Source organism: Salmo salar, chromosome ssa04, assembly GCF_905237065.1.
Source record: "Salmo salar chromosome ssa04, Ssal_v3.1, whole genome shotgun sequence".
NCBI classification, from domain to species: domain Eukaryota; kingdom Metazoa; phylum Chordata; class Actinopteri; order Salmoniformes; family Salmonidae; genus Salmo; species Salmo salar.
Window position 1 is genome coordinate 54,263,364 of NC_059445.1, and position 24,892 is coordinate 54,288,255.

At 42.3% G+C, this 24,892-nt stretch overlaps 1 protein-coding gene across 1 annotated transcript in view; it reads right to left on the reverse strand.

The window, feature by feature from the left end:
* Window positions 1-8,078: 8,078 nt before the first annotated feature.
* Window positions 8,079-24,892, reverse strand: part of LOC106603546 (spectrin beta chain, non-erythrocytic 4) — a 28,242-nt gene continuing 11,428 nt past the window's right edge. Inside the window, exons 2-19 of the mRNA XM_045717106.1 lie at window positions 23,294-23,557; window positions 22,688-22,918; window positions 21,255-21,344; window positions 20,718-20,996; window positions 20,387-20,517; window positions 19,938-20,142; window positions 19,442-19,687; window positions 19,022-19,156; window positions 18,355-18,596; window positions 16,729-16,867; window positions 14,423-14,507; window positions 12,664-12,893; window positions 10,835-12,447; window positions 10,559-10,622; window positions 10,178-10,425; window positions 9,791-9,961; window positions 9,597-9,639; window positions 8,079-9,250 (exon numbers count right to left, since the gene is read on the reverse strand). Coding sequence (XP_045573062.1) covers window positions 8,921-9,250; window positions 9,597-9,639; window positions 9,791-9,961; window positions 10,178-10,425; window positions 10,559-10,622; window positions 10,835-12,447; window positions 12,664-12,893; window positions 14,423-14,507; window positions 16,729-16,867; window positions 18,355-18,596; window positions 19,022-19,156; window positions 19,442-19,687; window positions 19,938-20,142; window positions 20,387-20,517; window positions 20,718-20,996; window positions 21,255-21,344; window positions 22,688-22,918; window positions 23,294-23,557 — 4,746 coding nt within the window. The 3' untranslated portion in view covers window positions 8,079-8,920. The remainder of the gene's footprint in view (window positions 9,251-9,596; window positions 9,640-9,790; window positions 9,962-10,177; window positions 10,426-10,558; window positions 10,623-10,834; window positions 12,448-12,663; window positions 12,894-14,422; window positions 14,508-16,728; window positions 16,868-18,354; window positions 18,597-19,021; window positions 19,157-19,441; window positions 19,688-19,937; window positions 20,143-20,386; window positions 20,518-20,717; window positions 20,997-21,254; window positions 21,345-22,687; window positions 22,919-23,293; window positions 23,558-24,892) is intronic.

Genomic DNA, 24,892 nt, shown 5'->3' on the forward strand with positions numbered 1-24,892 from the left:
CTTTAATTTTGCGCGTGACTCCAAATCCAGACCTCCATGGGTTGATAAATTGGATTTCCATTGATTATTTTTGTGTGATTTTGTTGTCAGCACATTCAACTATGTAAAGAAAAAAGTATTTAATAAGATTATTTCTTTCATTCAGATTTACATTTTTACATTTTAGTCATTTAGCAGACGCTCTTATCCAGAGCGACTTACAGTAGTGAATACATTTCATACATTTTTTTTTCCCCGTACAGATCTAGGATGTGTTGTTTAAGTGTTCCCTTTATTTTTTTGAGCAGTGTATTTTTCTGCCAATTTGCTAGGAGTTTATCAATGGATTCCAAAATAAGAGATACTGGATTGGTCTGACTGACAAAGTTAAGGAATTGGCCACGAAATGGTTGGACGGCACACCTTTCACCATAGGGTAACACAATTATTTTAGTGTTACATTTGCCTACTGAAGAACACGTGCAAAAATCTATGAATGGACATTGACAATCTGAGTGTATTGTGTGTTTATAGGTTCTTGTGAGACTAGTAATGAGGACTACAGAGATGGAAACTGCTTTCTCTGGTGGTCCGTTAAAGAGATGGAATGATGCATCTGAGTAATCTCCTGGATCTGTGAGAAAGTAGATTGCCTGTAAGCCTAACTCAAACACCAAACCCACAAGAAGTCATTAATAAAAAATATAAAAAATCGTTATAAATTAATGATATACAGTGCCTTCGGAAAATATTCAGATCCCTTGACGTTTTCCACGTTTTGCTAGGTTAAAGCCTTATTCTAAAATGTATTAAATCCTTTTTTTCCCTCATCAATCTACACACAATAGAAATATTAGCTAATTTATTAAAAATAAAACACAGAAATATTACATTTACGTAAGTATTCAGACCCTTTACTCAGTTAAGTGCTTAGGGTCGTTGTCTTGTTGGAAAGTGAACCTTGGCCCCAGTCTGTGGTCCTGGGCGCTCTGGAGTAGGATTTTGATCCTGACTAGTCTTCCAGTCCCTGCCTCTGAAAAACATCCCCATGATACTGCCACCACCATGCTTCACCGTAGGGATGGTGCCAGGTTTCCTCCAGATGTGACGATTGGCATTCAGGCCAAATAGTTCAATCTTGGTTTCATCAGACCAGAGAATCTTGTTTCTCATGGTCTGAGAGTCTTTAAGTGCCTTTTGTCAAACTCCAAGCTGGCTGTCATGTGCCTTTTAATGAGGAGTAGCTTCCATCTGGCCACTCTACCATAAAGGCCTGATTGGTGGAGTGCTGCAGAGATGGTTGTCCTTCTGGAAGGTTATCCCATCTCCACAGAGGAACTCTGGAGCTCTGTCAGAGTGACAATCGGTTTCTTGGTCCCCTCCCTGACCAAGGCCCTGATTGCTCAGTTTGGCTGGGCGGCCAGATCTAGGAAGCGTCTTGGTGGTTCCAAACTTCTTACATTTAAGAATGATGGAGGCCACTGTGTTCTTGTAGACCTTCAATGCTGCAGAATGTTTTTGGTACCCTTCCCCAGATCTGTGCCTCGACACAATCCTGTCTACGGACAATTCCTTCGACCTCATGGCTAGGTTTTTGCTCTGACTAGCACTGTCAGCTGTGGGACCTTACATAGACAGGTGTGTGCCTTTCCAAATCATGTCCAATCAATTGAATTTACCACAGGTGGACTCCAATCAAGTTGTAGAAACATCTCAAGGATGATCAGTGGAAACAGGATGCACCTGAGCTCAATGAGCCAAGTAAAACCCCCGCGGCCAAACCTTTCCTTAACCCGGACGACGCTGGACCAATTGTGCGCCGCCCTATGGGACTCCCGGTCACGGCCGGTTGTGACACAGCCTGGGATCGAACCCGCAACACTGCGATGCAATAACTTCGACCACTGCGCCACTCGGCAGGCCTGCAGATTAACCTTGAATTGCTTAATTGCTTTCTTCAGCTCAAAGCAGACTAACCAGTAGCCTGAATGCTACACTCTTAGAAAAAAGGTGCTATCTAGAACCTAAAAGGGTTCTTCGGCTGTCCCCATAGGAGAACCCTTTGAAAAACCCTTTTTGGTTCCAAGTATAACCATTTTGAGTTCCATGTAGAACCCTTTCCATGGAGATGGAACCCCAACAAGTTCTACCTGGAACCAAAAAGGGTTCTCCTATGGAGACAGCCGAAGAACCCTTTTGGAACCCTTTTCCTACGAGTATACTGAATGCTAACACAGCATATTATGGCCTGACACATTTACTAACAGTTTATATGCTAATAATGATATTTCCCACTAACTATCATGTATGCATTTCTTACAAATGCCATTTAATGTTGAATGAGCTATTACTATTATCTCTTACTGACAAATATAACAGCAGATTCACTTTTCTTTCAGTATACTTTCCTGTTGTGCTTTTATCATGAACCATATTTACAGTATATATCGAATTCACTGTCACACCTCATTATCAAGTAGAACGTCTTAACCATTTGTTGTTTCATGGCTTGCAGAAGACTTGAAATAGATAAAGATATCCTTTTCATTTGAGTTCACTAATTGGTAGTCTCCTTCACTACCTGTGTGTCTGAAGCCTGGCATGTGGCGATAACAAACTGGTGGTGCATGGGCATACATTTGGACTCAACCGACTTCTTGAAAGGACAGTTCCATGTCTACCAGTGTCCATGTCTAAAACAGAGATGTAGTGATAGAGATCTGCAGGTTGGTGCAGCACAAAGACCAACATACACCTAAAGTATTATTGCAGAGAACACGTCTCAGTAAATAATTTTACACAGTATCATATCATATAGAAGCTATACAGAATTTATCTGCTTATATTATTGGAAATGGGCCAATGATCAGAGCCAATAATTAGATTTGAGGTTCTTGTGCATTGTGAAATAAATGTACATGAAAATCACATTTACATGTGATTTTCATGTAAATGGGTGCCAGTCAAGTTATATACAGTATTAAAAACGACAGTGCCCAGATTAAGGGATGAACAGAGTTTATGAGACAATACCATATTTCAACAGACAGATATTGGCAGATGTTGCTCCAGTCTATTAATAAACAAATCAGAATTAAAATGTACATTCTTAAAAGACATACATTGAGTTGTGCAGACTTTGTGCAATACCGTATACATGTATATTTCTTATAGACCCTGCGTCGCCACTAGCGTTTTACACTGTGCACATCATCAATTAATGTTTCCACTTGCGTCTCTCTTGAAACCTGCGAGTAGCTCTGATGTGTTTCAGCCTTTCACTGATCTGCTATAAGAGGGCTACAGAATACAGCATAAAAATGTTTTATTGTGTACCAACATACTGTACATAAGCAAAGATTTCAAGCTTACTGATCTGAAGCGTTATTACCTCAAAACAGAAAACACAGTTGTTTTTTAAAAGACCAGCCCTTCATTTGACATCTATGACTGATTTATTCACTTAGGTTGTCAGAGCTATGTGGTTCAGTTACTATCCCCAGGTGGCTTTATGACACTGACAGTTTTTCTTCTTCTTACAAAACAATTAACAAATGACTTGGTTAAATACAGGGAATACTTTAGTTGAAGGCGTATACATAACTGTGTCATTATGCCTACATAAGTGTGTCATCATGACACTTGACATTACCAGTCATGACACTCCATGTGTTAAATGCACAAAGGCATTAAGAAGTGGAGATTGGAGCATTAAGTACATAGCTGGTCATATGGATTAAGTCCATGAATTCTAATAAATGTTTGCCAATGCTAATTGGTGATTACGTCATGAGGTGTTATAATGACAGTATGTTTACCCCCTCAAAATGAAGAGAATTGACCTTTGTGTACACCTGTCTCAAGAACAGTACACTCTGGCAAGGTTTACTAATTTGCCAAATTCATTTTTTAAAATGTTTTATTCTACTTCAGAGTGAAATCTCTAACACAGGAATCTGTTAAATTTCTCTACTCAATCAAGCAAATTTACTTTGATTTTTAAACATTGAGTGGCTGCAACATCAGGAATTTCTTATTCTCTCCCACTACTATATAGAATGCATTATGTATCTACTGATCTGTGGAGGATGGTTGATGATTACTTTTTCAAAAACTCTTGGCTTAACATCTCTGTGTCAAGCATACACCAATGTTCACGTAAATTTTGCATCAGCAAGTAAGGAGGTTTACATAGAGAAAAGGTCATAGCAGCAAGGTATAGGTATCATTAAGGTACACTAACACAGTATCTGAGACAAGAAAAACACAAAATCACAAAAACACCAGCCATGAGGTCAAGAGCTTTACGTTACATTGTTTCTGTGTGTTTAGTAGGCATTATAGTATTTCTGTGTTTAGTAGATATTGTAGTATTTATGTGTGTTTAGTAAGTATTATAGTATTAACCTGTTTGTTTCATCAAGTGATGCTGGGATTTCTCTGATAAGAATGTAGATGGCAGAACCATAGAATTAGAATGAATAGAATTAGGAGAGCCTCTCTCTTTCCACAGTGGAAAATAAGAGAAACAGCTACTAGTGTTTAACTAATAAATATGTATTGCAATGAAAGGCTCAATTCCGGAGGAAATAGTTACAATGAAAACAATTTCGTAATAAGCCTACTAATAAATTATCATTTTAGGTACCATTTGTTTTTAAAGCCTGTAATTCAGAATGGCATGGTGGTACCTACAATAACCACCTACAATAGACAGTTTGTTGTTATACTGTAATTGACAGTTTCTCAACAGTTTCTAGTCGACATTGTAACAGATGACATAACACATATATCATGATATATTCAAGTCTTACCAATAAGTTAACTGCGTCCAATCAACAAGCTGCAGTTAGACTGTTGCTTGTGTCATAACACTTTAATACCAATGAGTGCCAGTATTTGCATCCTGAGTCAAATGGAACAGTCTGTATTGAGTATATTGTGAAATCAATTCATTTTCTAAATACTGGTTTTGGGGATAAGGCTTGACAAGGTTTATTATTTAAAATGTTTACAGATTTGGTTATGACTAATAACACACACAGACCACTTTAAGCAATGATGTTTGATTTGGAAGGTCCATGGTATGGGGCATTTAGGAATCAGATAAAACATATCTGTAAACATAATTAAAAAGTAGCCCATTTGAAACAGAGTTGACCAAATTTCAATCATACTATGCTGGCTATTGAGGTTTCATATTGTAGGTGTACAATATTAACTAAACCAACATTTTATTTGTGTTCATTAACTTTCTTATCAATATATGTTTATAATTAATCATCCAATATGACTGAAGCAAGCAAAACATTTTGTGGATGTATGGTTGTATTTAGCTTTGAAGTCATAGCTCAAGAGTCACAGCTAAAACGTGTGTAGCCTGGATACCAGTCTGATCAGCTCCAGAGTTGCTAAATAAACTAGCATTCAGGTTAGCAAGTTCTTTGTTATCATCCAAGCCAGTTAACCAGTTCAAGTAAATGTAGCGAAGGCCTATCATTCGCAATAGGACTGTTCTTATAATAATTCACTTGCCTGACAGGATCTAACTACTAATAGAAAAAACTGTCTGTAGCAAACCCGTATGATCAATTAAATTAAATACACATTTATAAATACACAACAAATGTACCTAGGTCCAGCACTCTTTTCCCTTGTAAAATGTTAAGTGTAACTAGATATTGGTGTATATACACTATCCTTTGCTAGTGACTCCTAATTTGCATATTTTTCATTTAAATGAAATAAACAGTAATATCGTAATTGACTGATGTTGTTTCCCCATTTCATTTGTGTAGATTAACGTAAATGTTTTAATCTTAACCCACTTCATTCCATAGAACTCTGTTTATTAGAGCATAGGATTTATTGGTGTACTGTACGTAAAGATATCTAAAATTGAATGACTAGATCATGACAATTGTACATAAATCCTCCTCTGACTGACAATCATTTTCTATTGGTTTAATCTCAGAAAGACAGAAAACAGGGAGGGAGAAATAGTTTATGATTCAGTTGAAGTCGGAAGTTTACATACACCTTTGCCAAATACATTTAAACTCAGTTTTTCACAATTCCTGACATTTAATCCTAGTACAAATTCACTGTCTTAGGTCAGTTAGATCACCACTTTATTTTAAGAATGTGAAATGTCAGAATAATAGTAGAGAGAATGATTTATTTCAGCTTTTATTTCTTTCATCACATTCCCAGTGGGTCAGAAGTTTACATACACTCAATTAGTATTCGGTAGCATTGCCTTTAAATTGTTTAACTTGGGTCAAACGTTTCGGGTAGCCTTCCAAAAGCTTCCAACAATAAGTTGGGTGAATTCTGGCCCATTCCTCCTGACAGAGCTGGTGTAACTGAGTCAGGTTTGTAGGCCTCCTTGCTCGCACACGCTTTTTCAGTTCTGCCCACAAATTTTCTATGGGATTGAGGTCAGGGCTTTCTGATGGCCAGTCCAATACCTTGACTTTGTTGTCCTTAAGCCATTTTGCCACAACTTTGGAAGTCATTGTCCATTTGGAAGACCCATTTGTGACCAAGCTTTAACTTCCTGACTGATGTCTTGAGATGTTGCTTCAATATATCCACATAATTTTTCTTCCTCATGATGCCATCTATTTTGTGAAGTACACCAGTCCCTCCTGCAGCAAAGCACCCCCACAACATGATTCTGCCACCCCCGTGCTTCATGGTTGGGATGGTGTTCTTCGGCTTGCAATCCTCCCCCTTTTTCCTCCAAACATAACAATGGTCATTATGGCCAAACAGTTCTATTTTTGTTTCATCAGACCAGAGGACATTTCTCCAAAAAGTACGATCTTTGTCCCCATGTGCAGTTGCAAACCGTAGTCTGGCTTTTTTATGGCAGTTTGGAGCAGTGGCTTCTTCCTTGCTGAGCGGCCTTTTAGGTTATGTCGATATAGGACCCATTTTACAGTGGATATAGATACTTTTGTACCTGTTTCCTCCAGCATCTTCACAAGGTCTTTTGCTGTTGTTCTGGGATTGATTTGCACTTTTCACACCAAAGTACGTTCATCTCTAGGAGACAGAACGCGTCTCCTTCCTGAGCGGTATGACGGCTGCGTGGTCCCATGGTGTTTATACCTGCGTTCTATTGTTTGTACAGATGAACATGGTACATTCAGGCGTTTGGAAATTGCTCCCAAGGATAAACCAGACTTGTGGAGGTCTACAATTTATTTTCTGAGGTCTTGGCTGATTTCTTTTGATTTTCCCATGATGTCAAGCAAAGAGGCACTGAGTTTGAAGGTAGGCCTTGAAATACATCTACAGGTACAGCTCCAATTGACTCAAATTATGCCAATTAGCCTATCAGAAGCTTCTAAAGCTATAATATCATTTTCTGTTATTTTCCAAGCTGTTTATAGGCACAGTCAACTTAGTGTATGTAAACATCTGACTCACTGGAATTGTGAAATAACCTGTCTGTAAACAATTCTTGTAAAAATTACTTGTGTCATGCACAAAGTAGATGTCCTAACCGACTTGCCAAAACTATAGTTTGTTAACAAGAAATTTGTGGAATGTTTGAAAAACAAGTTTTAAGGACTCCAAACTAAGTCTATGTAAACATCTGACTTCAACTGTATATTCTGGGGTTCACCTAATGTTGATGTCACTACTGTATTTTCACAAGTGAAACCATTACAGTCCCTGTCAAATATATTCTAATAATATAATAAAAATAGCAATGAGGTTCTAATGCTTCTTAATTTGTCTCAGATCAAATAGCAGTCGTAAGAAGCATGAATTATTTCTGGCTTGGGCTTTTCTCTGCTATGTCATTAAAACATATCTTCTTATCACCATACTTTATGTGGGGATAGTTTAAGATGTTGCGCAATGATATTAGCATTTTACACAGACCTTCCCTTCAGGTGGAATTATTGCACTGCCAAATTCATTTAAAAATGGGTGAACTTCTCAAGACCACGAAGAACATGAAGGCATTCAAATAGAAGGTGCACTATACTGTCATGCCATGACACAGGTCTGGCACCACAAGGAGGTCAAGTTGGGCACTGCCTCCTTGAATAGACTCTTGAATGTGATTGAGTTTTAATCAGTTGGCAACACTATTTCACCTTTATTCCTGGCATGGCATGGGCCTGTACATGATTAATCCAAGAGTTCAGAAGAGAATCATGTGTTGATCAATTCAATTATTAACACAAGTAGGTAATACTAGCATTCCATCATGACAACATGACTCAGAGATAGCGATGAGGTGGGTTTGGAATGTCAATATGCTGAGTATACACAGACGTGTTGGAAGTGTTTAAGGTGCTGCTGACCTGCCGGAAACAAGCTGATGATGAATGTGAACAATCATAGAATTAATAAGCAACTGTTTCTTGTCTCCTTTCACTCTCTCTCAAACAAAGAGAAGAAATAAAAAAGTATATTGCTTCAGAAAAAAGCTTTTTCAAAATATTGTGAGACATTTCATTCACCACTGCTTGGGTTGTTTTAGACAGAGCATTACATAGTCAGTCATAGGTATATTATATATATACTGAGAGATGCTGTGAATCCAAGAGATAAATGATCAATGAGTCGTGACTGTGACAAATGCCTGTGACCACACAGTGGCGCTGGTTAATCTCCCCTATCCTCCAACCTACCAGCAAGGGCCACAATGCAATGCAAGTATTGATGTATTTTGCCAGGGGGATAGGGAGGGGCTGAAAGATCAGTCAGTCACAGTTAACATTAGGACCCAAGCCTCAGGATGTCACAGAGAGAGACAGAGAGATATAGAGAGAGAAAAAGAGAGAAGATATGCACAAAAATGTACACATCTCCCTCCGTCTCTCTTGTTCAGCACTGTCTGGTGTCGTAGGGTAAAGTTAGGAGGGGGGGGGCTTTAGATGGTTGGATGCCAGTCCACTCCTCCACTCAGCGGGGATCATTTGCTCTTCCCTGACGTGCTGGAGCCCCCTCCCCCTCCCTCTGCCCTCTCACCCCTCTCCGACGTGTCTGCTTTCTCTGAGCCTTCTCCCGTCTTCTTGGACCCCTCTCCCTTCTCAGACCTCTCTTTCTCTGACCTCTCCTCCTCCTCCACCTCTCCTCCCATCTCAGACCTCTCTGACCTGGCGTCTGCGTCGCCCTCAGACTTCTCCTTCCTCTCCGAGCGGTCGGGATCTGTGGACGAGGTGGTGGGCTTGTCCCACTTGGCGATCTCCTCGTGTTCAGTTATACTGGTGGTGATGTTAGTGACCCAAGCCTTCAGGTCCTCCTGCAAAAGTGCACCCAGAGACATGATATTGTCAGGGTTTCCACAAAACCAAGAAGCAGGACCAGTAATTTATAAATCAAATGTATTTTTTAAAGCCCTTTTTTACATCAGCAGTTGTCACAAAGTGCTTTACGGTTACCTGGCCTAGACCCCAAAGAACAAGCAAAACCAAGCGAAAGCACAGTGGTCAGGAAAAACTCCCTAGAAGGAAGGAACCTACTGTAGGAAGAAACCTAGAGAGGAACTCTGCTCAGAGGGGTGGCCTATCTAGCTCTCTAATGGGAATAAAACATTGATGTTAAGACATTAAATGAAACATGTTCAATTTCATCACAGGCATTCTTACCTCATCCTTTGCATGGAAAATATAGTCATTGCCATCATTTTTCCTGTTGGAGAAGAAAGGAGAGAGACATTGTTACTGGAAGTACCAAGAGTCTATCCTCTGGTCACTCAAACGTTTTAAGGTGAAGAAAATTATTATATGCTAAAATAAGGAATAAGGTGGAGTAAAAAAATATCCTCTTCATCAAGCCATACTTGATAACGAAGACATTTTTCTTCTTCTTGTATCCTATGGTGCTATCACATATACAGACGCTCAGGTCGAGTGGGGTTTCTTCATTGTAAGGTGTGGTGGTGCTCTTGGCGTCCTTGTAGAAAGTGATCCCTCCCTTTGACAACACGCAATACAAATTCACCCAGGACTTACTGCAAAACAAGAACAAGAACAGCTTGTTGGGCAACAGCTTATGCACGTTTCTACTTTCTTCCAAAGTGAACTCATAGTGTGTCAATATGTGTGTCATAGTGTGTCAATAGAGTACTGTATATACACATATTCTTTAGTGATCTAGCTACATTAACTTTTTAACTCTTGTCTGCGTGGTGTGTGGTGTGTGTAACTGTAAGTCGGTGGACGCCCACCTGCTGGGACTCTTCTGGTGGCCCTCAAAGTCGTGTTTGCGGTACAGGAAGCCTTCGTTATGGGCAGTGTGTGAGGGCGGAAGAAGTTGTGCCGGACTCTGGGCCGGAGCCGAGCGAGAGCGTCGCTTCTCCTCAGGCTCTTTGGGGCGGGGTCTCCTGCGGGGTTTGGGGCGGTCTCGGGCGCGCGGGCGCTCGTAGGTCACGGGTGCTGAGAGGCTGCTGGTGGGGCGGTACGTCTCCCCTCGAGCCTGGAACAGACAGGAGAGAGGTGTGTCATTCAGAAATCCAAAAAGCAGGCCTGTGTGGCCTAACAAACGATCTTCATTATACAAAAACAAAATACGAAATACTGTTAAATACTGTACATGTGAAATAACTTACTTGTGCTGCCTCTCTCTCCTGGGCCTGCTCCACAATCTCAGCCATGGTGGTGGCTCTCTTCTCTCTGCAATGACACAGTTTCTGCCATGAGTCACCCAAACAGGGAATATAATCAATACTCTACCTTCCAAATCAATGGTTTTGGATCACGGTGGACAGTGCTGACCAGACAAATTGTAATAACGTTTTTTGTAATGAGCTTGTTAAATGAGTTTCCACAAACAAACAGGACAGTGAAGCACTGCTAAGGTTATGACCAGGCAGTCCTGGACTCACGTTGAGCGTTTGTCGGAGCCTTCCTTGGCTGACTCCATGTCACTGGAGTCATCCTGCCTCGGTGTCCTCGCCTTCCCACTGCCCTCCTGCTCGCTGGACGACTGCCTCTCCAGGCGTCGCCTATAGCGCTCCTGGCGCACAATCATTGGCAGCTCATTGAGCCGCGCCTGAATCTCCTGTTCACTGGAGGTCTGCCGACCCAGCTTGTACTCCCTCTCCCGCCGCAGGTGGTCCATCTGGGGGTCGGAGCGGCTGCCGCGGGGGTCCCTCTGGAGCCTGCCGTGGAGGAGATCCAGGCCAGACTCTGGCCCGATCATGTCCACCATGGGGATGTCCCCAAACTGTTCCCTCTGCGCCCTGCTGGCCTCCAGGAGGGGGTTGACAGCTTTGTGCATGTGGTTCATACTGGGCTGCATGCAGTCAGCTTTCAGATGCTGCCAAGCATATGCCATTTTGGGGTCCATGACCCCACCACTTTGAGGCAGATAGCTAGAACTACCCATACCCCCACCACTTTGCGCAAGGTAGCCTGAACTACCCATACTCCCACTACCTTGGTGTTGTGCAAGGTAGCCAGTACTTCCCATACCCCCACTACTTTGATTTTGCCCGAGGTAGCCTGAGCTACCCATACCAACACTGTTTTGATTTTGTGCAAGGTAGCCTGAGCTACCCATACCACCACTACTTTGATTTTGTGGCAGGTAGCCTGAACTACCCATACCCCCACTACTTTGATTTTGCGGCAGGTAGCCTGAACTACACATACCCCCACTACTTTGATTTTGCGGAAGGTAGCCTGGACTACCCATACCCCCACTACTTTGATTTTGAGGCAGGTAGCCTGGACTACCCATACCCCCACTACTTTGATTTTGCGGCAGGTAGCCTGGACTACCCATACCCCCACTACTTAGATTTTTTGGCAGGTAGCCTGGACTACCCATACCCCCACTACTTTGATTTTGCGGCAGGTAGCCTGGACTACCCATACCCCCACTACTTTGATTTTGCGGCAGGTAGCCTGGACTACCCATACTCCCACTACTTAGATTTTGCGGCAAGTAGCCTGGACTACCCATACTCCCACTGCTTTGATTTTGAGGTAGGTAGCCTGGACCACACACACCCCCACTACTTTGGTTTTGAGGTAGGTAGCCTGGACTAACCATACCCCCACTGCTTTGATGGTTCAGTCCAAGGTAGCCAGAACTATCCACTGGCGGGGGGCCAGTCTGATGGTTCCCTCCAAGGTAACTAGAGCTGCTGTCCACTCCTCCACCGCCCGGATGGTTCAGTCCAGAGTAGTTGGAACTCTCCAATCCCCCGCTGCTGCTCTGATGGTCCAGTCCATGGTAACCAGAGCCATTTATGACAGGAGCGTAGCTGGCTATGGTAGAACCCAACCTTTGGGCTGCAGAGGAGGCAGAGGCAGACATCTCCAGACTGGTCTGCTTGGGCCTGGGCTCAATATGCACCTGGACCGTCTGTCTCAGCAGAGTTGAGGTAGCAAGAGGAACGGTCGGAGTGAGACAGGATGATGGGAACATCCTCCGACTGGAGAGTGGCATTGGGGAAGGCTTGCTGCTCTGTTCTTCTCTCAGCTTCTCTGCCTGAGAGGAGAGATTGAAGTGAACTGTAACCTCAAATGTAACAGTAAAACAACTAGCAAGTTTACTACACATGTACTGCAAAGACTCGTCTTATAAATTATTGAATCAAATATCTAGTTAAACCCTTGTTTAACAAAATCCTAATAGATATGTTAGACAACAGACATAAGTAAATACTTAAGTAGACTGTCTGTATCTATCTAAAGAAAGGCTTACATTGGAGAGCTGTCTCAGTGAGCTGAAGCGCTCCTTCCAGGTGGCTGCAGCATTGCGGAAGGCCTCGTGGCGGAGGATGAGTTGCTCCACCTCATCAGTCTGGGCCTGGCCATCTCCTCCAGCCCCCCCAGCCTCCCTAGAGGTGGAGCTGGAGCTAATCAGGGGCTCCTTGGCCTTCAGCCAGGCCTCCGCCTTCACCGTCTCCTGGGCATACTGGAACTGATCCTTCTCTGAAGGAAAGAAGAAGAGAATAGGCATGCTTAACTCGATATTCCTTATTATAACAAAGTCTTTGAACATTCACGAACCTCATATACTGTACACATTTATGCTGCATGGGCATGAATGGGTCTTCCATTGACATAAATTAATGATTTACATGAAAGTCTGAGTTTGACGTGGTTATCTCAACTCTGAAGGTTTTGTGTTGATGTTGTATCAGATGTATTTGATGGCTGTACTGTTTTGTAAAGTGTAATCTACACACTTAGAAAATATGTTTCTTCAGGTGCCTTGTGGGACAGTTGAGCTAACGTAGGCTAATGCGATTAGCATGAGAATGTAAGTAACAAGAACATTTCCCAGGACATAGACATTTCTGATATAACTCCACTGTCAAATTTACAGTAGCTATTATAGTGAAATAATACCATGCTATTGTTTGAGGAGAGTTATTAATAAACAAATTAGGCACATTTGGGCAGTCTTGATACAACATTTTGAACAGAAATGCAATGGTTCATTGAATCAGTCTAAAACTTTGCACATACACTGCTAAATTGCACCTGGGCTGGAATAATACATTATGGCCTTTCGCTTGCATTTCAAAGATGATGGTACAAAAAAAATACAAAAAAAATGTTTTTTTTCTTCTTTGTGTTATCTTTTACAAGATCTAATGTGTTATATTCTCCTACATTCCTTTCACATTTCCACAAACTTCAAAGTGTTTCCTTTCAAATGGTACTAAGAAACTGCATATCCTTGCTTCAGGGCCTGAGCTACAGGCAGTTAGATTTGGGTTTGTGATTTTAGGCAAAAAAAAAGAGGTGATGGTTATATTTTGAACCATAATGACGCGTCTTTTAGGGATAATTAAAATGTAGGGGCGGTGGCTCATTTGAATATTTTGGGGCGTTGTTTGCGCTAAGCTCTTTCTGTGCAACCGTGAGTGAGAATGTCATTCCAGTTTATCTAATATGTTGTGTTATGTCATGTCTTACGTCAATACTTGTTAAATATGACTATTGCCAGTTACGGTGTCTTGTGACTAAATCAGTGGTTCCCAATTCTTTCCTTAGGGTCCCCCAGCTGTTCTATATAACACTTATGGAATGGCACTGCTCCAGTTAGCTCCAGGTAAATGCACTGGTTATTAGTAGAACCTTAGGAAATGACCTTATGAGCATGGTTCTTTATAGAAACTTCAAAAAATGGTTCTATATAGCACCAAAAAGGGTCCACTATGGTAACAAGCCAAATAACCCTTATTTGGTACTATATATAACTATTTATTTTAGTGTGTAGTCTAGTCACGTTGAAACTATTGTTGAAGCCCACACACAAACATAAATATTCATAGTGAAAGCCATGTTGTTCACAAAAACTGTGCAGTGTGAAGCCTGCTCTGAGGCACAATCTAAAACCAGTACTCTCGAGCACAAGCCCTTCCATCCTTCCATATAAAGAATTCTGCAGTGCTGCTTGAAAGCTGTTTGTGCTCCCTCCACGGTGCCTGCCAGTGTAGTGAGTCACTCACTGCGCTGTAGCTTCTCCTGCTGTTTGTCCCATCTCTCAGAGAGATCCTTCTGCTTAGCCAGGAGCGCATCCAACTTCTCCTTTATCTGTGTCAAGAGGGGGAGAGAGACGGTTGGGGAGCGTTCAAGATCACAACAAATGGAATGCAACGACAATATATTAAAACATTTGAAGTCAGTCTTGACAGGGAATTATATTCATCATCATGTGAGGTTTAAGTGATACACCTCCATTGAAGACAAACCTACACAATATTCATTGCTCTTTTTAGTTATTCATTTTTTTCAGTTTTGCAGCAGGTTTTAACTAACACAGCATGAGTGAATTGTGGTTTTGCTGCATACAGTGTGATGTGAAGTGTGGTTTTGCTGCCTAACCAGCTAGCACATTTGGTTCCTTGGAAGTTGTGGGAACGTATGTTTTTAGTTTCACATTAGTTGTGGGAACGAAGCCATAAGTTTCCAGACCGGTAAAACAGAATGCTTTTTAAACATTCTGAGAACAGAAGTGAACGTTTTGCCTGTTCTGGAAACATTTATGTTTCGGTTGCAGGGAGGTTCTGAAAATGTTTTTCTTTGGTTCCTTGAAAGTTTTCCTGGGAGATTTTATTAACGCTTTGAGAACGTTATTCGGAGGGTTTTTAATAACTTCCTTAAAACTTTCACTGAATGTTTTAATAAGACTTTTAATAACACTGCTAGCTTATTTTGGGTTAACATTTTTGAACTCCAAGCACAGATAAGACACATGGAAATTCATTTACTTATCCTTTAATCATGCGAACACATTTATTTTTTATTGTTCCACGGCATCAGTGAGATTCAAACCAATAATCTTCTGTTCTCTATCCATGGAATTAGTCCATTCCGCCACCAGGATGGAGCTAGCATAACATGTTTTTTTTGTTGTTGTTGTGTTTTACACCCTTTTTCTCCCAACTTTCATGATATCCATTTGCGATCCAATTACTCCCCTAACCCGGACAACGCTGGGCCAAGTGTGCGCCGCCCTATGGGACTCCCGGTCATGGCCGGTTGTGACACAGCCTGGGATCGAACCCGGGTCTGTAGTGACGCCTAAAGCACAGCGATGTAGTGCCTTAGGCTGCTGCGCCACTTGGAAGGCTGTGCAATGTTTTTTTACATCTACTCAAACAGGGTGCAGCCAACACACCTGAACACACTTAATAAAGATGCACTATGGAGAAATCGTTCCAACATTTCCTGGTTCCAAAAATTCTAATAGTTCACCTAATTTCAGTTTATGTCACAAAACAAGCAAGTGTAGTGTAGAGAATAATTGTACCATCTAAACCGCTGTGAAATATTTTTTACATAACCAAAAATATTGTCTTTTCAGCTGTTTGAAGCTGGAGTACAAAACCGAAAGTAAAAGACGCAACAACGAAACTTAAGAACAGGAAGCATAGAAAGAGAGCACATAGAACAGATCTACCACTTCTTAGACTTGCTTTCAATGAGATTGACAGATCTATAACTCACTTTTCTATGTGAATTTGGTCAGATCACCCAAAAAGTTACATATTACAGCTTTAACATGATAGAGTTTTGTTGATGCTTAGAACAGAATGTATATGTTTTTAAATAACATTCTTAGAACTTCATCTGAGCATTACTAACATTTTCTTGTGGTTTTTATGTAAAGTTTTCTTAACGTTCTTGGAACAATTTGAGAATATGACTTTAATTAGAATCATGAGGAAACCGGTAGGAAACGTTATGCTGAAGTACTGAAATTCCCACAAAAGAAAGTTGTTCTCTAAACTATTTGAGAACATTCCCAATGTCAAACCAGTTGGAGAACGTTCCATTACCAAACTGTAAATTAAATGTAACCATGTTTGAACTTTTAGAAAATATTCTGTTAAAATAATGAAATACCAAGAAAATATTTTTTTTTTGTCAAGTTCCTTAAATGTGCTGAGAATGTTCCAAAGCCAAGCAACTATCCTGCACCATTCCCTGAAAGTCGTGGGATGGTTGTATGCAACAACAACAAAAACATAGAGCTTGGTGACAGTGTGGTTGTCCTAAGAAACATATGGTTCTCAGAACATTTTGTGCTAGGTGAGTACAGTGTGTAATGAGGTTTTGATGCATAAAGTGTGATGTGAAGTGTGGTTTTGCTGCATAAAGTGTGATGTGAAGTGTGGTTTTGCTGCATACAGTGTGATGTGAAGTGTGGTTTGGATCCATACAGTGTTATGTGTGGTTTTGCTGCATACAGATTCAGTGTAATCTGGTTTTGCTGTAGACTTATGTAGGTGAGGTTATATGTGATGCTGACCTCCTCGGAGGCTGGGTTGCCTGCGGCCAGCAGGATCTTTCCCAGTTCCACACATTGCTGTATTGTCTTCCTACGGCCATCCATCTTGGCTTTCAGCTCACCATGCTGTTTCATCATCACCTCTGCAGAAGACGAGTCCCTGGCGGAAGCCACCCCATAGGACAGCGTCAGACAGGAGGGAAGCACAAAATGCAAATGTCAGAAAAGAAGAGTGAAGACAGGGACCTATTACCATTTTCCCTATATTGTACTTTCCAGTATGGTTCTAGCAACTGTATTGTAGATACATACTGTAACCAGGCCTGCGAAGTACAGGTCGGCTCAGCTCAGCTAGTGTGAAAAGAGTATGTGTGAAATGTTAGCCAGGTGCTTGATTAGTGGGTTCTGAGAAACCAGCTAAAGAAAGTAGAGTTAAGTATGTGATGTATCCTTAAATATAAATGAGGACTACTTAAATACTGTAAACAAAAACAACATATATTCCCCTCATTTTTCACAACCAAATTAAACTGAATAGCAGATATTAAAAGAAATGAGGTCAAGGTGTCAAAGCATTTTATTCTTAAACTAAGTACAGCTTTATTGCATAACATGAATGGGTCTATCTACAGTATGTGCCAATCAAGAAGGTATTAGCTCTACTAGGGGTGCCTGAAATGGTTACTAAAATAGAAGATAACATATATATACTGAACAAAAATATAAACGCAACATGTAAAGTGTTGGTCCCATGTTTCATGAGCTGAAATAAAAGATCCCAGAAATGTTCCATATGCACAAAAAGCTTATTTTTGTGCACAAATGTGTTTACATCCCTGTTAGTGAGCATTTCTCCTCTGCCAAGATAATCCATCCACCTGACAGTTGTGGCATATGAAGAAGCTGATTAAACAGCATGATCATTACAGAAGTGCACCTTGTGCTGGGGACAATAAAAGGCCACTCTAAAATGTGCAGTTTTATCACACAACACAATGCCAGAGATGTCCCAAGTTTTGAGGGAGCGTGCAATTGGCATGCTGACTGCAGGAATGTCCACCAGAGCTGTTGCCAGATCATTTCACATTCATTTCTCTACTATAAGCCGCCTCCAATGTAATTTTTTTGAATTTGGCAGTACGTCCAACTGGCCTCCCAAAGACAGTCCATGTGTAACCACACCAGCCCAGGACCTCCACATCCGGCTTCCTCACCTGCGGGATGGTCTGAGACCAGCCACCTGGACAGCTGAGGAGTATATCTGTCTGTAATAAAGCCCTTTGTGGGGAAAAACTAATTCTGATTGGCTGTGCCTGGCTCCCCAGTAGTTGGGCCTGGCTCCCAAGTGGGTGGGCCTATGCCCTCCTAGGCCCACCCATGGCTGTGCCCAAGCCTAGTTATGTGAAATCCATAGATTAGTGCCTAATTTATTTAAATTGACTGATTTCCTTATATGAACTGTAACTCGCTGAAATTGTTGCATGTTGCTTTTATATTTTTGTTCAGTATATACATTACAGATGCATTTCCTTTTTATCCTTAAACTAAGAAGAGCCTATTTATCAAGTCAAGTATCAGAGTTATGAGATTATCAAAATGGCTGACAATTAGCATTTAGTTCAGGTAAGGAGACCTTCCATTACTTACCTGGGGTCGTCCCCTCCAATCTGTCCCATGATGCCCTCCATCCACATGAGCTGCTCGCGCACCACCGAGAAGAACTGCACCTTGTCTGTCACTGAGGTGACCTGCACACGACTGGCCTCACAGGAAACCAGTAGCTCCTTCCATGCTGACATCACTTCCTGCTCTTTGCTCATGATGGCCTCAGCCTTCTCTCCGGCATAGATGGTCCTCAGCTGGGCCGCATTTTCCTGCAGCTGCCTTACCTGGAATACAACATAGGACATGCCTCTGTCATTTCAAATCATCAACTAACCATGGTTGGTCTTCAGTTTAGAATACAACCAGGTTAATCAGGTGTGCTAGCTAGGGTTGAGGCAAAAGTATGACTCCAGTCATATGGTACATATGGTACACAATATCTTTCATCTTTGCTACTGTGTCCATATTGGTATTCTATTTACTGCACTGTGTATCTTGGGGTTAACATCTGTAACGTCCTCATGCCCTCCAGGAGCATTACTTATTTGAGTGAATGGTGTTAGAGGAGAGCCAAAGTGCATTGACGGTCCTCTAAGGTCAGAGGGGGACATTTCACCAAATCACCTCGTCTACACTCACCTGTGGACCCCAGGAAGAGTAGCTGCTGCTATCACAACAGCTAATGGGGATCCTAATCAAATACCAATACCTGTGAGACGAGCAGCTGGAGGGCGTGCTCGAAGGAGAGCATGAGCCTCTGCAGGGTGGCAGGGTTGGCGATGCTGGCTTGGCACGCCCTCACCTCTGGCAACTGCCTCATCTTCCCCGCAGTCTGAGCCAAGACCTACAGCACAGCACAACACAGGACAGACAGCATCATCATCACAAGACCCTCACAAATACAACCTCACACCAGGGATATTCACAAAGTGTCTACACTGTCTACCAGCACCTCCAAGCACTATGATGTTTGATGTAATTTAATATAAATCCAGCCGAAAGGTACTAGTGTTTCTCCCACCATTGTACAGGCAGGTCAGGTCTCCCTGCCTAGCTATGTTTCCCTCTGCTTATTGAAAATAATCTTGGGGAACCTAGAAAATAATCTTAGAGAAACACTGAGCTGTACCTCTTTGCAGTCGGTGAAGAACTTGTGCAGCTGGTGTGATGCTGCCAGCATCTGTCTTCGGGTCTCCATGAGCTCCAGTAGGTCGGCCCATGACTCGTTCAGTCCGTCCTTCCACTCAGCTATGGTGGCCGCGTCCGTATGGCCACAGTCTATCATCTCATTCACCATCTTATTCACCTGCTCCATCCTCTGCTGGCCTATGCTGTTGGTCTCTGAGCAGAACTTGGTGAATTTTTCCTGTAGCATCTGTGAGAGAGAGAGAGACCAGAATAAGCTTGGGACCAGAGTTATAGAGGTCAGGTATCGTATTTCATTTGTCATTTATATTGCACTTTATTTTGTGTCATTCAGTTGTGTTTTTAACACTCAAATACTCACAAAAATTATGTTTATTGAATAAACACATGACAATGTAATTCGCCAGGGACTGATTGTGACCATCCATTGTCAATTGATTGATTGATTCATTGCCTGATTGATTGATTGATAGACTGACCGTGACATGCTCCAGGTCTTGACCCAGCTCAGTGGAGCTGGCAACGGCCTCCCTCTCAGTGATCCACTTCTCTAACTCCTCCACCTCTCTGTTGAGCTGGTACATCCAGTACTGCTGCTCCAGCTTGGTCTTCCTGTGCTCCACCATGTCCTTCAGAGATACATACAGACGGTCTATGTGGGACTGCTGCTTGGTGATCCCCTCACTGTCAAAGAAAGAGAGGGGGGATATTGAGAGGGAAACTGACACAGTAGACAGTAAAATAACGGATCGTTCACTGAAATTTAGTAGCCTATACAAACTGAGCCCGTTTTATTTTCTGTATGGTCTATGGTAAAATTTCACCAGTGAATTAGCTGTTGTTTGTGGGTATGAGTTGGAGTATCATTGAAGCATGTGTTTAGATGTAGTTTGAGCCTGGGTGTGACTGTCAGTGTGTCTGCCCGTGCCTGTCTGGGTGCCCCAGCTCCAGCTGTCGCTGACACTGCTGGGAGAGCATGCCCACTGTCTCAGCGTAGTTCTCCACCGTCGCCTCCAAGGCCAGGTGCTCCTTCAGCAGCTGCAGGGTGCTCTCCTCGTCCTACACAACAGTGACCTCATATTAGGGACAAAATCCAAACCATCAACCAGACATACATTTTTTGTAAAAAAAAACTAACAGGCACATTAGGCAAATCATGGTAAAGGTCCTCCAGGAGCACTGTGGACTACTAACCAATGGGCCAGTCTCATACCCACCCTGCCAATTCAATCTCATGATACCATGCTACCCATGCGTACCGTGCCCTTCTCCTCATTGATGAGGTGCAGTTTCTGGCCTGCCAGCCAGGACTCCACCTTGGCTGCCTCGCTGTAGTACTGCTGGGCTTGCAGCACCACATCCAGCATCACAGACCTCCTCTCCGCCTCCAGCCTCAGCACCTCCCACACCTGACGCACATGCCCCGCCCCCTCACGCACAAAGTCAACCTCGGGGGTCCGCAGAGAGGCGATGATCCCCGCCCGATCCAACACCTCCTCCACCCGCGCTTGGCGCCCCTGCAGATCCCTCTGCAGTGTCTGACGGGCCAATAAGAACCAGGGGTCATGTTTAGCTGGGTAAAAACGCCTCGAAACAGAGTGAAATTGGGAGGCATTATCTGAATTTGTCCAATAAGAGCTCACATTTTCGCTTTCCTTTATAAAAATGTGTGGCGATGTGTCCTGTTGTGTGGGGACTATAGTTAGGTCTGAGGTGAGCAGCGATAGTCATTGAGTTTATGCTGTGCTGTGAAGAGATAGTGTTGTGTGCTCATATAGAGGTCATCCGTCTCTCACCTGGTTGATCTTGACATGCTGCTGAACACTCTGCAGGTTGTTGCCGTAATCCTTAGAGGAGGCCAGAGGAAGCCGCTCCTGGATCCACAGCTATAACAAATCAGCAAATTGTGGTCAGTGACAGTCTGTACAAACCTATCTCATTGAGAGGAGACCCTGATGATTTAATTGATAAAGGATGGGAGACATCGTCAACCTTTGACCACAGAACATAAGAACTATTTAGAAAATCATATTAGACACCTTAAGAGGCTATAGGATAGAAAATAACAGAATAGATGGAGAGATAAAGGTGGAGAGAGGGAGAGAAGGAAAGATGCCACGGAGAGAGGGAAGTATGTTTTGCATGTGGAGGCGTCACCAGCTGGAGCGCACTTATGTACAGTACCAGTCAAACGTTTAGACACACCTACTCATTCAAGGGTTTTTCTTAATTTTTTTCTATTTTTTACATTGTAGAATAATAGTGAAGACATCAAAACTATGAAATAACACATATGGAATCATGTAGTAACCAAAAAAATGTTAAACAAATTCTTGAGATTCTTCAAAATAACCACCCTTTGCCTTGATGACAGATTTGCACACTCTTGGCATTCTCTCAACCAGCTTCACCTGGAATGCTTTTCCAACAGTCTTGAAACCCCACCTCTTTAAGGAATACCTGGGATAGGATAAAGTAATCCTTCTAACCCCCCCTTAAAAGATTTAGATGCACTATTGTAAAGTGGTTGTTCCACTGGATATTATAAGGTGAATGCACCAATTTGTAAGTCGCTCTGGATAAGAGCGTCTGCTAAATGACTTAAATGTAAATGTAAGGAGTTCCCATATATGCTGAGCACTTGTTGTCTGCTTTTCCTTCACTCTGCGGTCAAACTCATCCCAAACCATCTCAATTGGGTTGAGATGAGCTGTTCTTGCCATAATATGGACTTGGTATTTTACCACATAGGGCTATCTTCTGTATACCACCCCTACCTTGTCGCAACACAACTGATTGGCTCAAACACATTAAGAAGGAAAGAAATTCCACAAATGAACTTTTAACAAGACACACCTGTTATTTGAAATCTATTCCAGGTGACTACCTCATGAAGCTGGTTGAGAGAATGCCAAGACTATGCAAAGCTGTCATCAAGGCAAAGGGTGGCAACTTTGAAGAATCTCAAATATAAAATATATTTTGATTTGTTTAACACTTTTTTTGCTTACTACATGATTCCATATGTGTTATTTCATCATTTTGATGTCTTCACTATTATTCTACAAAGTAGAAAATAGTAAAAAATAAAGAAAAACCCTTGAATGAGTAGGTGTGTCCAAACTTTTGACTTTTGCATTTAAAAAATAGTCAAATAAATTAAATCAATCAACATAGGGAAAGAAAGGCTAGAGGCACCAGGGAGTAATGAAGTGTGTCAGTCACTCACTATCTCTTCCTCTAGGTCCTGAGCGACCTGGTGCATCTCTTTGGAAGCCAGCAGGATGCGACGTCTCTCCTTCAGGGGCTCAATGAGGCGCACGATGCGGGTCTCCACTACGGCTGGCTGCTCGCCCCCTTCTCCCTCCCCACCCTTCACCAGGCTGCCTCGCTGGGGGAGGCACACCCCCTGGAGGGACCCTAGTTCCCCTACGTCCTTGTACAAGTTCCCCATCTGAGACTGAGGGAGGCCAGCCAGGGGGAAGGAGGAGGTCAAGTTAGGAATAGATGATGAGAGACTGATGCCCAAACACACAGCACATGGGCTTGAACAGCACTTTGAGCTATTTTCTTGTGTGTGTTGTGTTTCAATGTTATGCAATGTAATGGGTTAGCTGGCTTTAAGAACAAACTATACGGTCGACAACCAGCCTAGTGTCTGATGGCAGGGAACTTGGTATGTAAAAGTCAACAACAATGGCTTCTATAGCATTAACAGACATTTGGATTGGAAATATTACATAAATTAACATAAAATGAGTTGAAATGTGTTGTCACAAAATAACTGCCATAGCAATAAAAATCATGAAAAGCAACCTATAACAGTAATAGACACCTGAAATTTATGCAGCTGCTCGTTGAAGGTGGGTAGGTGATGAGCCTGCTCCAGCTGAGGGGGCTGTTTCTCCAGGCCAGAGAGCTGGTGGTCCAGGTCTGAATAGCTCTTCACCACCGGCTCTGGCTTGTTGTTCTCAAACAGAGCCCGGGCCTTGGCCTTGGTGGTGCTCTCCAGGTCAGTCCAGCACTCCCTGATCTCCTCCAGCTTCTGCTGCACCACTGAACGCAGCTCCGGCTTCTCATCGATCAGCTCCTGGCCCTCCTGAAGGCACATAGAGGGGAAGAGGAGAGAGTACAGTGGTTACATACACTGCATGCACAATTATTAGGCAAATTGTATTCCTCGGGATTCATTTTATTGTTGAACAAACACAATGCTCTCAGTCAATCCAAAATGTTATTGAACCTCAAACCTGAATGTTTAACAAAGGAAAAGTGAGTTTTGTCTTTCTCAGGGAAATATATAAGTGTGCACAATTATTAGGCAACTATTAGTGTGCAGAATTATTAGGCAACTAAATTACAAAAATAATTTATCTCAACTCACTTGTTTATTCTCAATTTTTAGAGTAAGTGTAACAGATAAGTAACACAAAATGACAATTATACTATATAACATTTTTGGCCTTTCAAAAATATTCAGTGACCAATATAGCCACCCTTATTTTCAATAACTGCCATGAGCCTTCCATCCATGGAGTCTGTCAGTTTCTTGATCTGTTCACAATCAATTTTCACTGAAGCAGCAACCACAGCCTCCCAAATGCTGTTCAAAAAGGTGTATTGTCTTCCATCACTGTAAATCTCACGTTTGAGAAGGGCCCACAAGTTCTCAATAGGATTTAAGTCAGGTGAGGAAGGGGGCCAGGTCATTATTCAGGCATCTTTGAGGCCCTTGCTGGCTAGCCAAGCAGTGGAGTACTTGGATGCATGTGATGGAGCATTGTCCTGCATAAAGATCATGCCCTTCTAGAATGCTGAGGACTTCTTCCTGTACCACTGTTTGATGAAAGAATCTTCCAGAAACTGGCAGTAGGTTTGGGAGTTGAGTTTCAGTCCATCTTCAACCCGAAAAGGTCCAACTACCTCATCCTCAATGATAGCAGCCCATACCAGTACCCCTCCTTCACCTTGCTGGCACCTGACTCAAAGTGGTGCCCTGTGTCCATTACTGATCCAGCCACGGGCCCATCCATTTGGTCCATCAAGAGTCACTTTCATTTCATCTGTCCATAAAACCTTTGAAAAATCTGTCTTCGGTATTTCTTTGCCCAATCTTGACACTTCAACTTGTGAATCTTATTCAGTTGTGGTCTTGTTTCAGTCTTCTTGACCTTGGCCATGTCTCTGAGCACTTGACACCTTGTACTTCTGAACACTCCAGGTAGGTTGCAGTTCTGGAATACGGTGGCACTGGAGGATAATGGGTTCCTGGTAGTTTGACGTTTAATTCTTCTCAAGTCTTTTGCAGTTAATTTGCGCCTTTTCTTCCCCATGCGTTTTATGCGCCCCAGTTGACTATTCGCAACAAAACGTTTGAATGTCTGGTGGTCACACTTCAATAGTTTAGCTATTTAAAGAGTGTCGCATCCGTCTG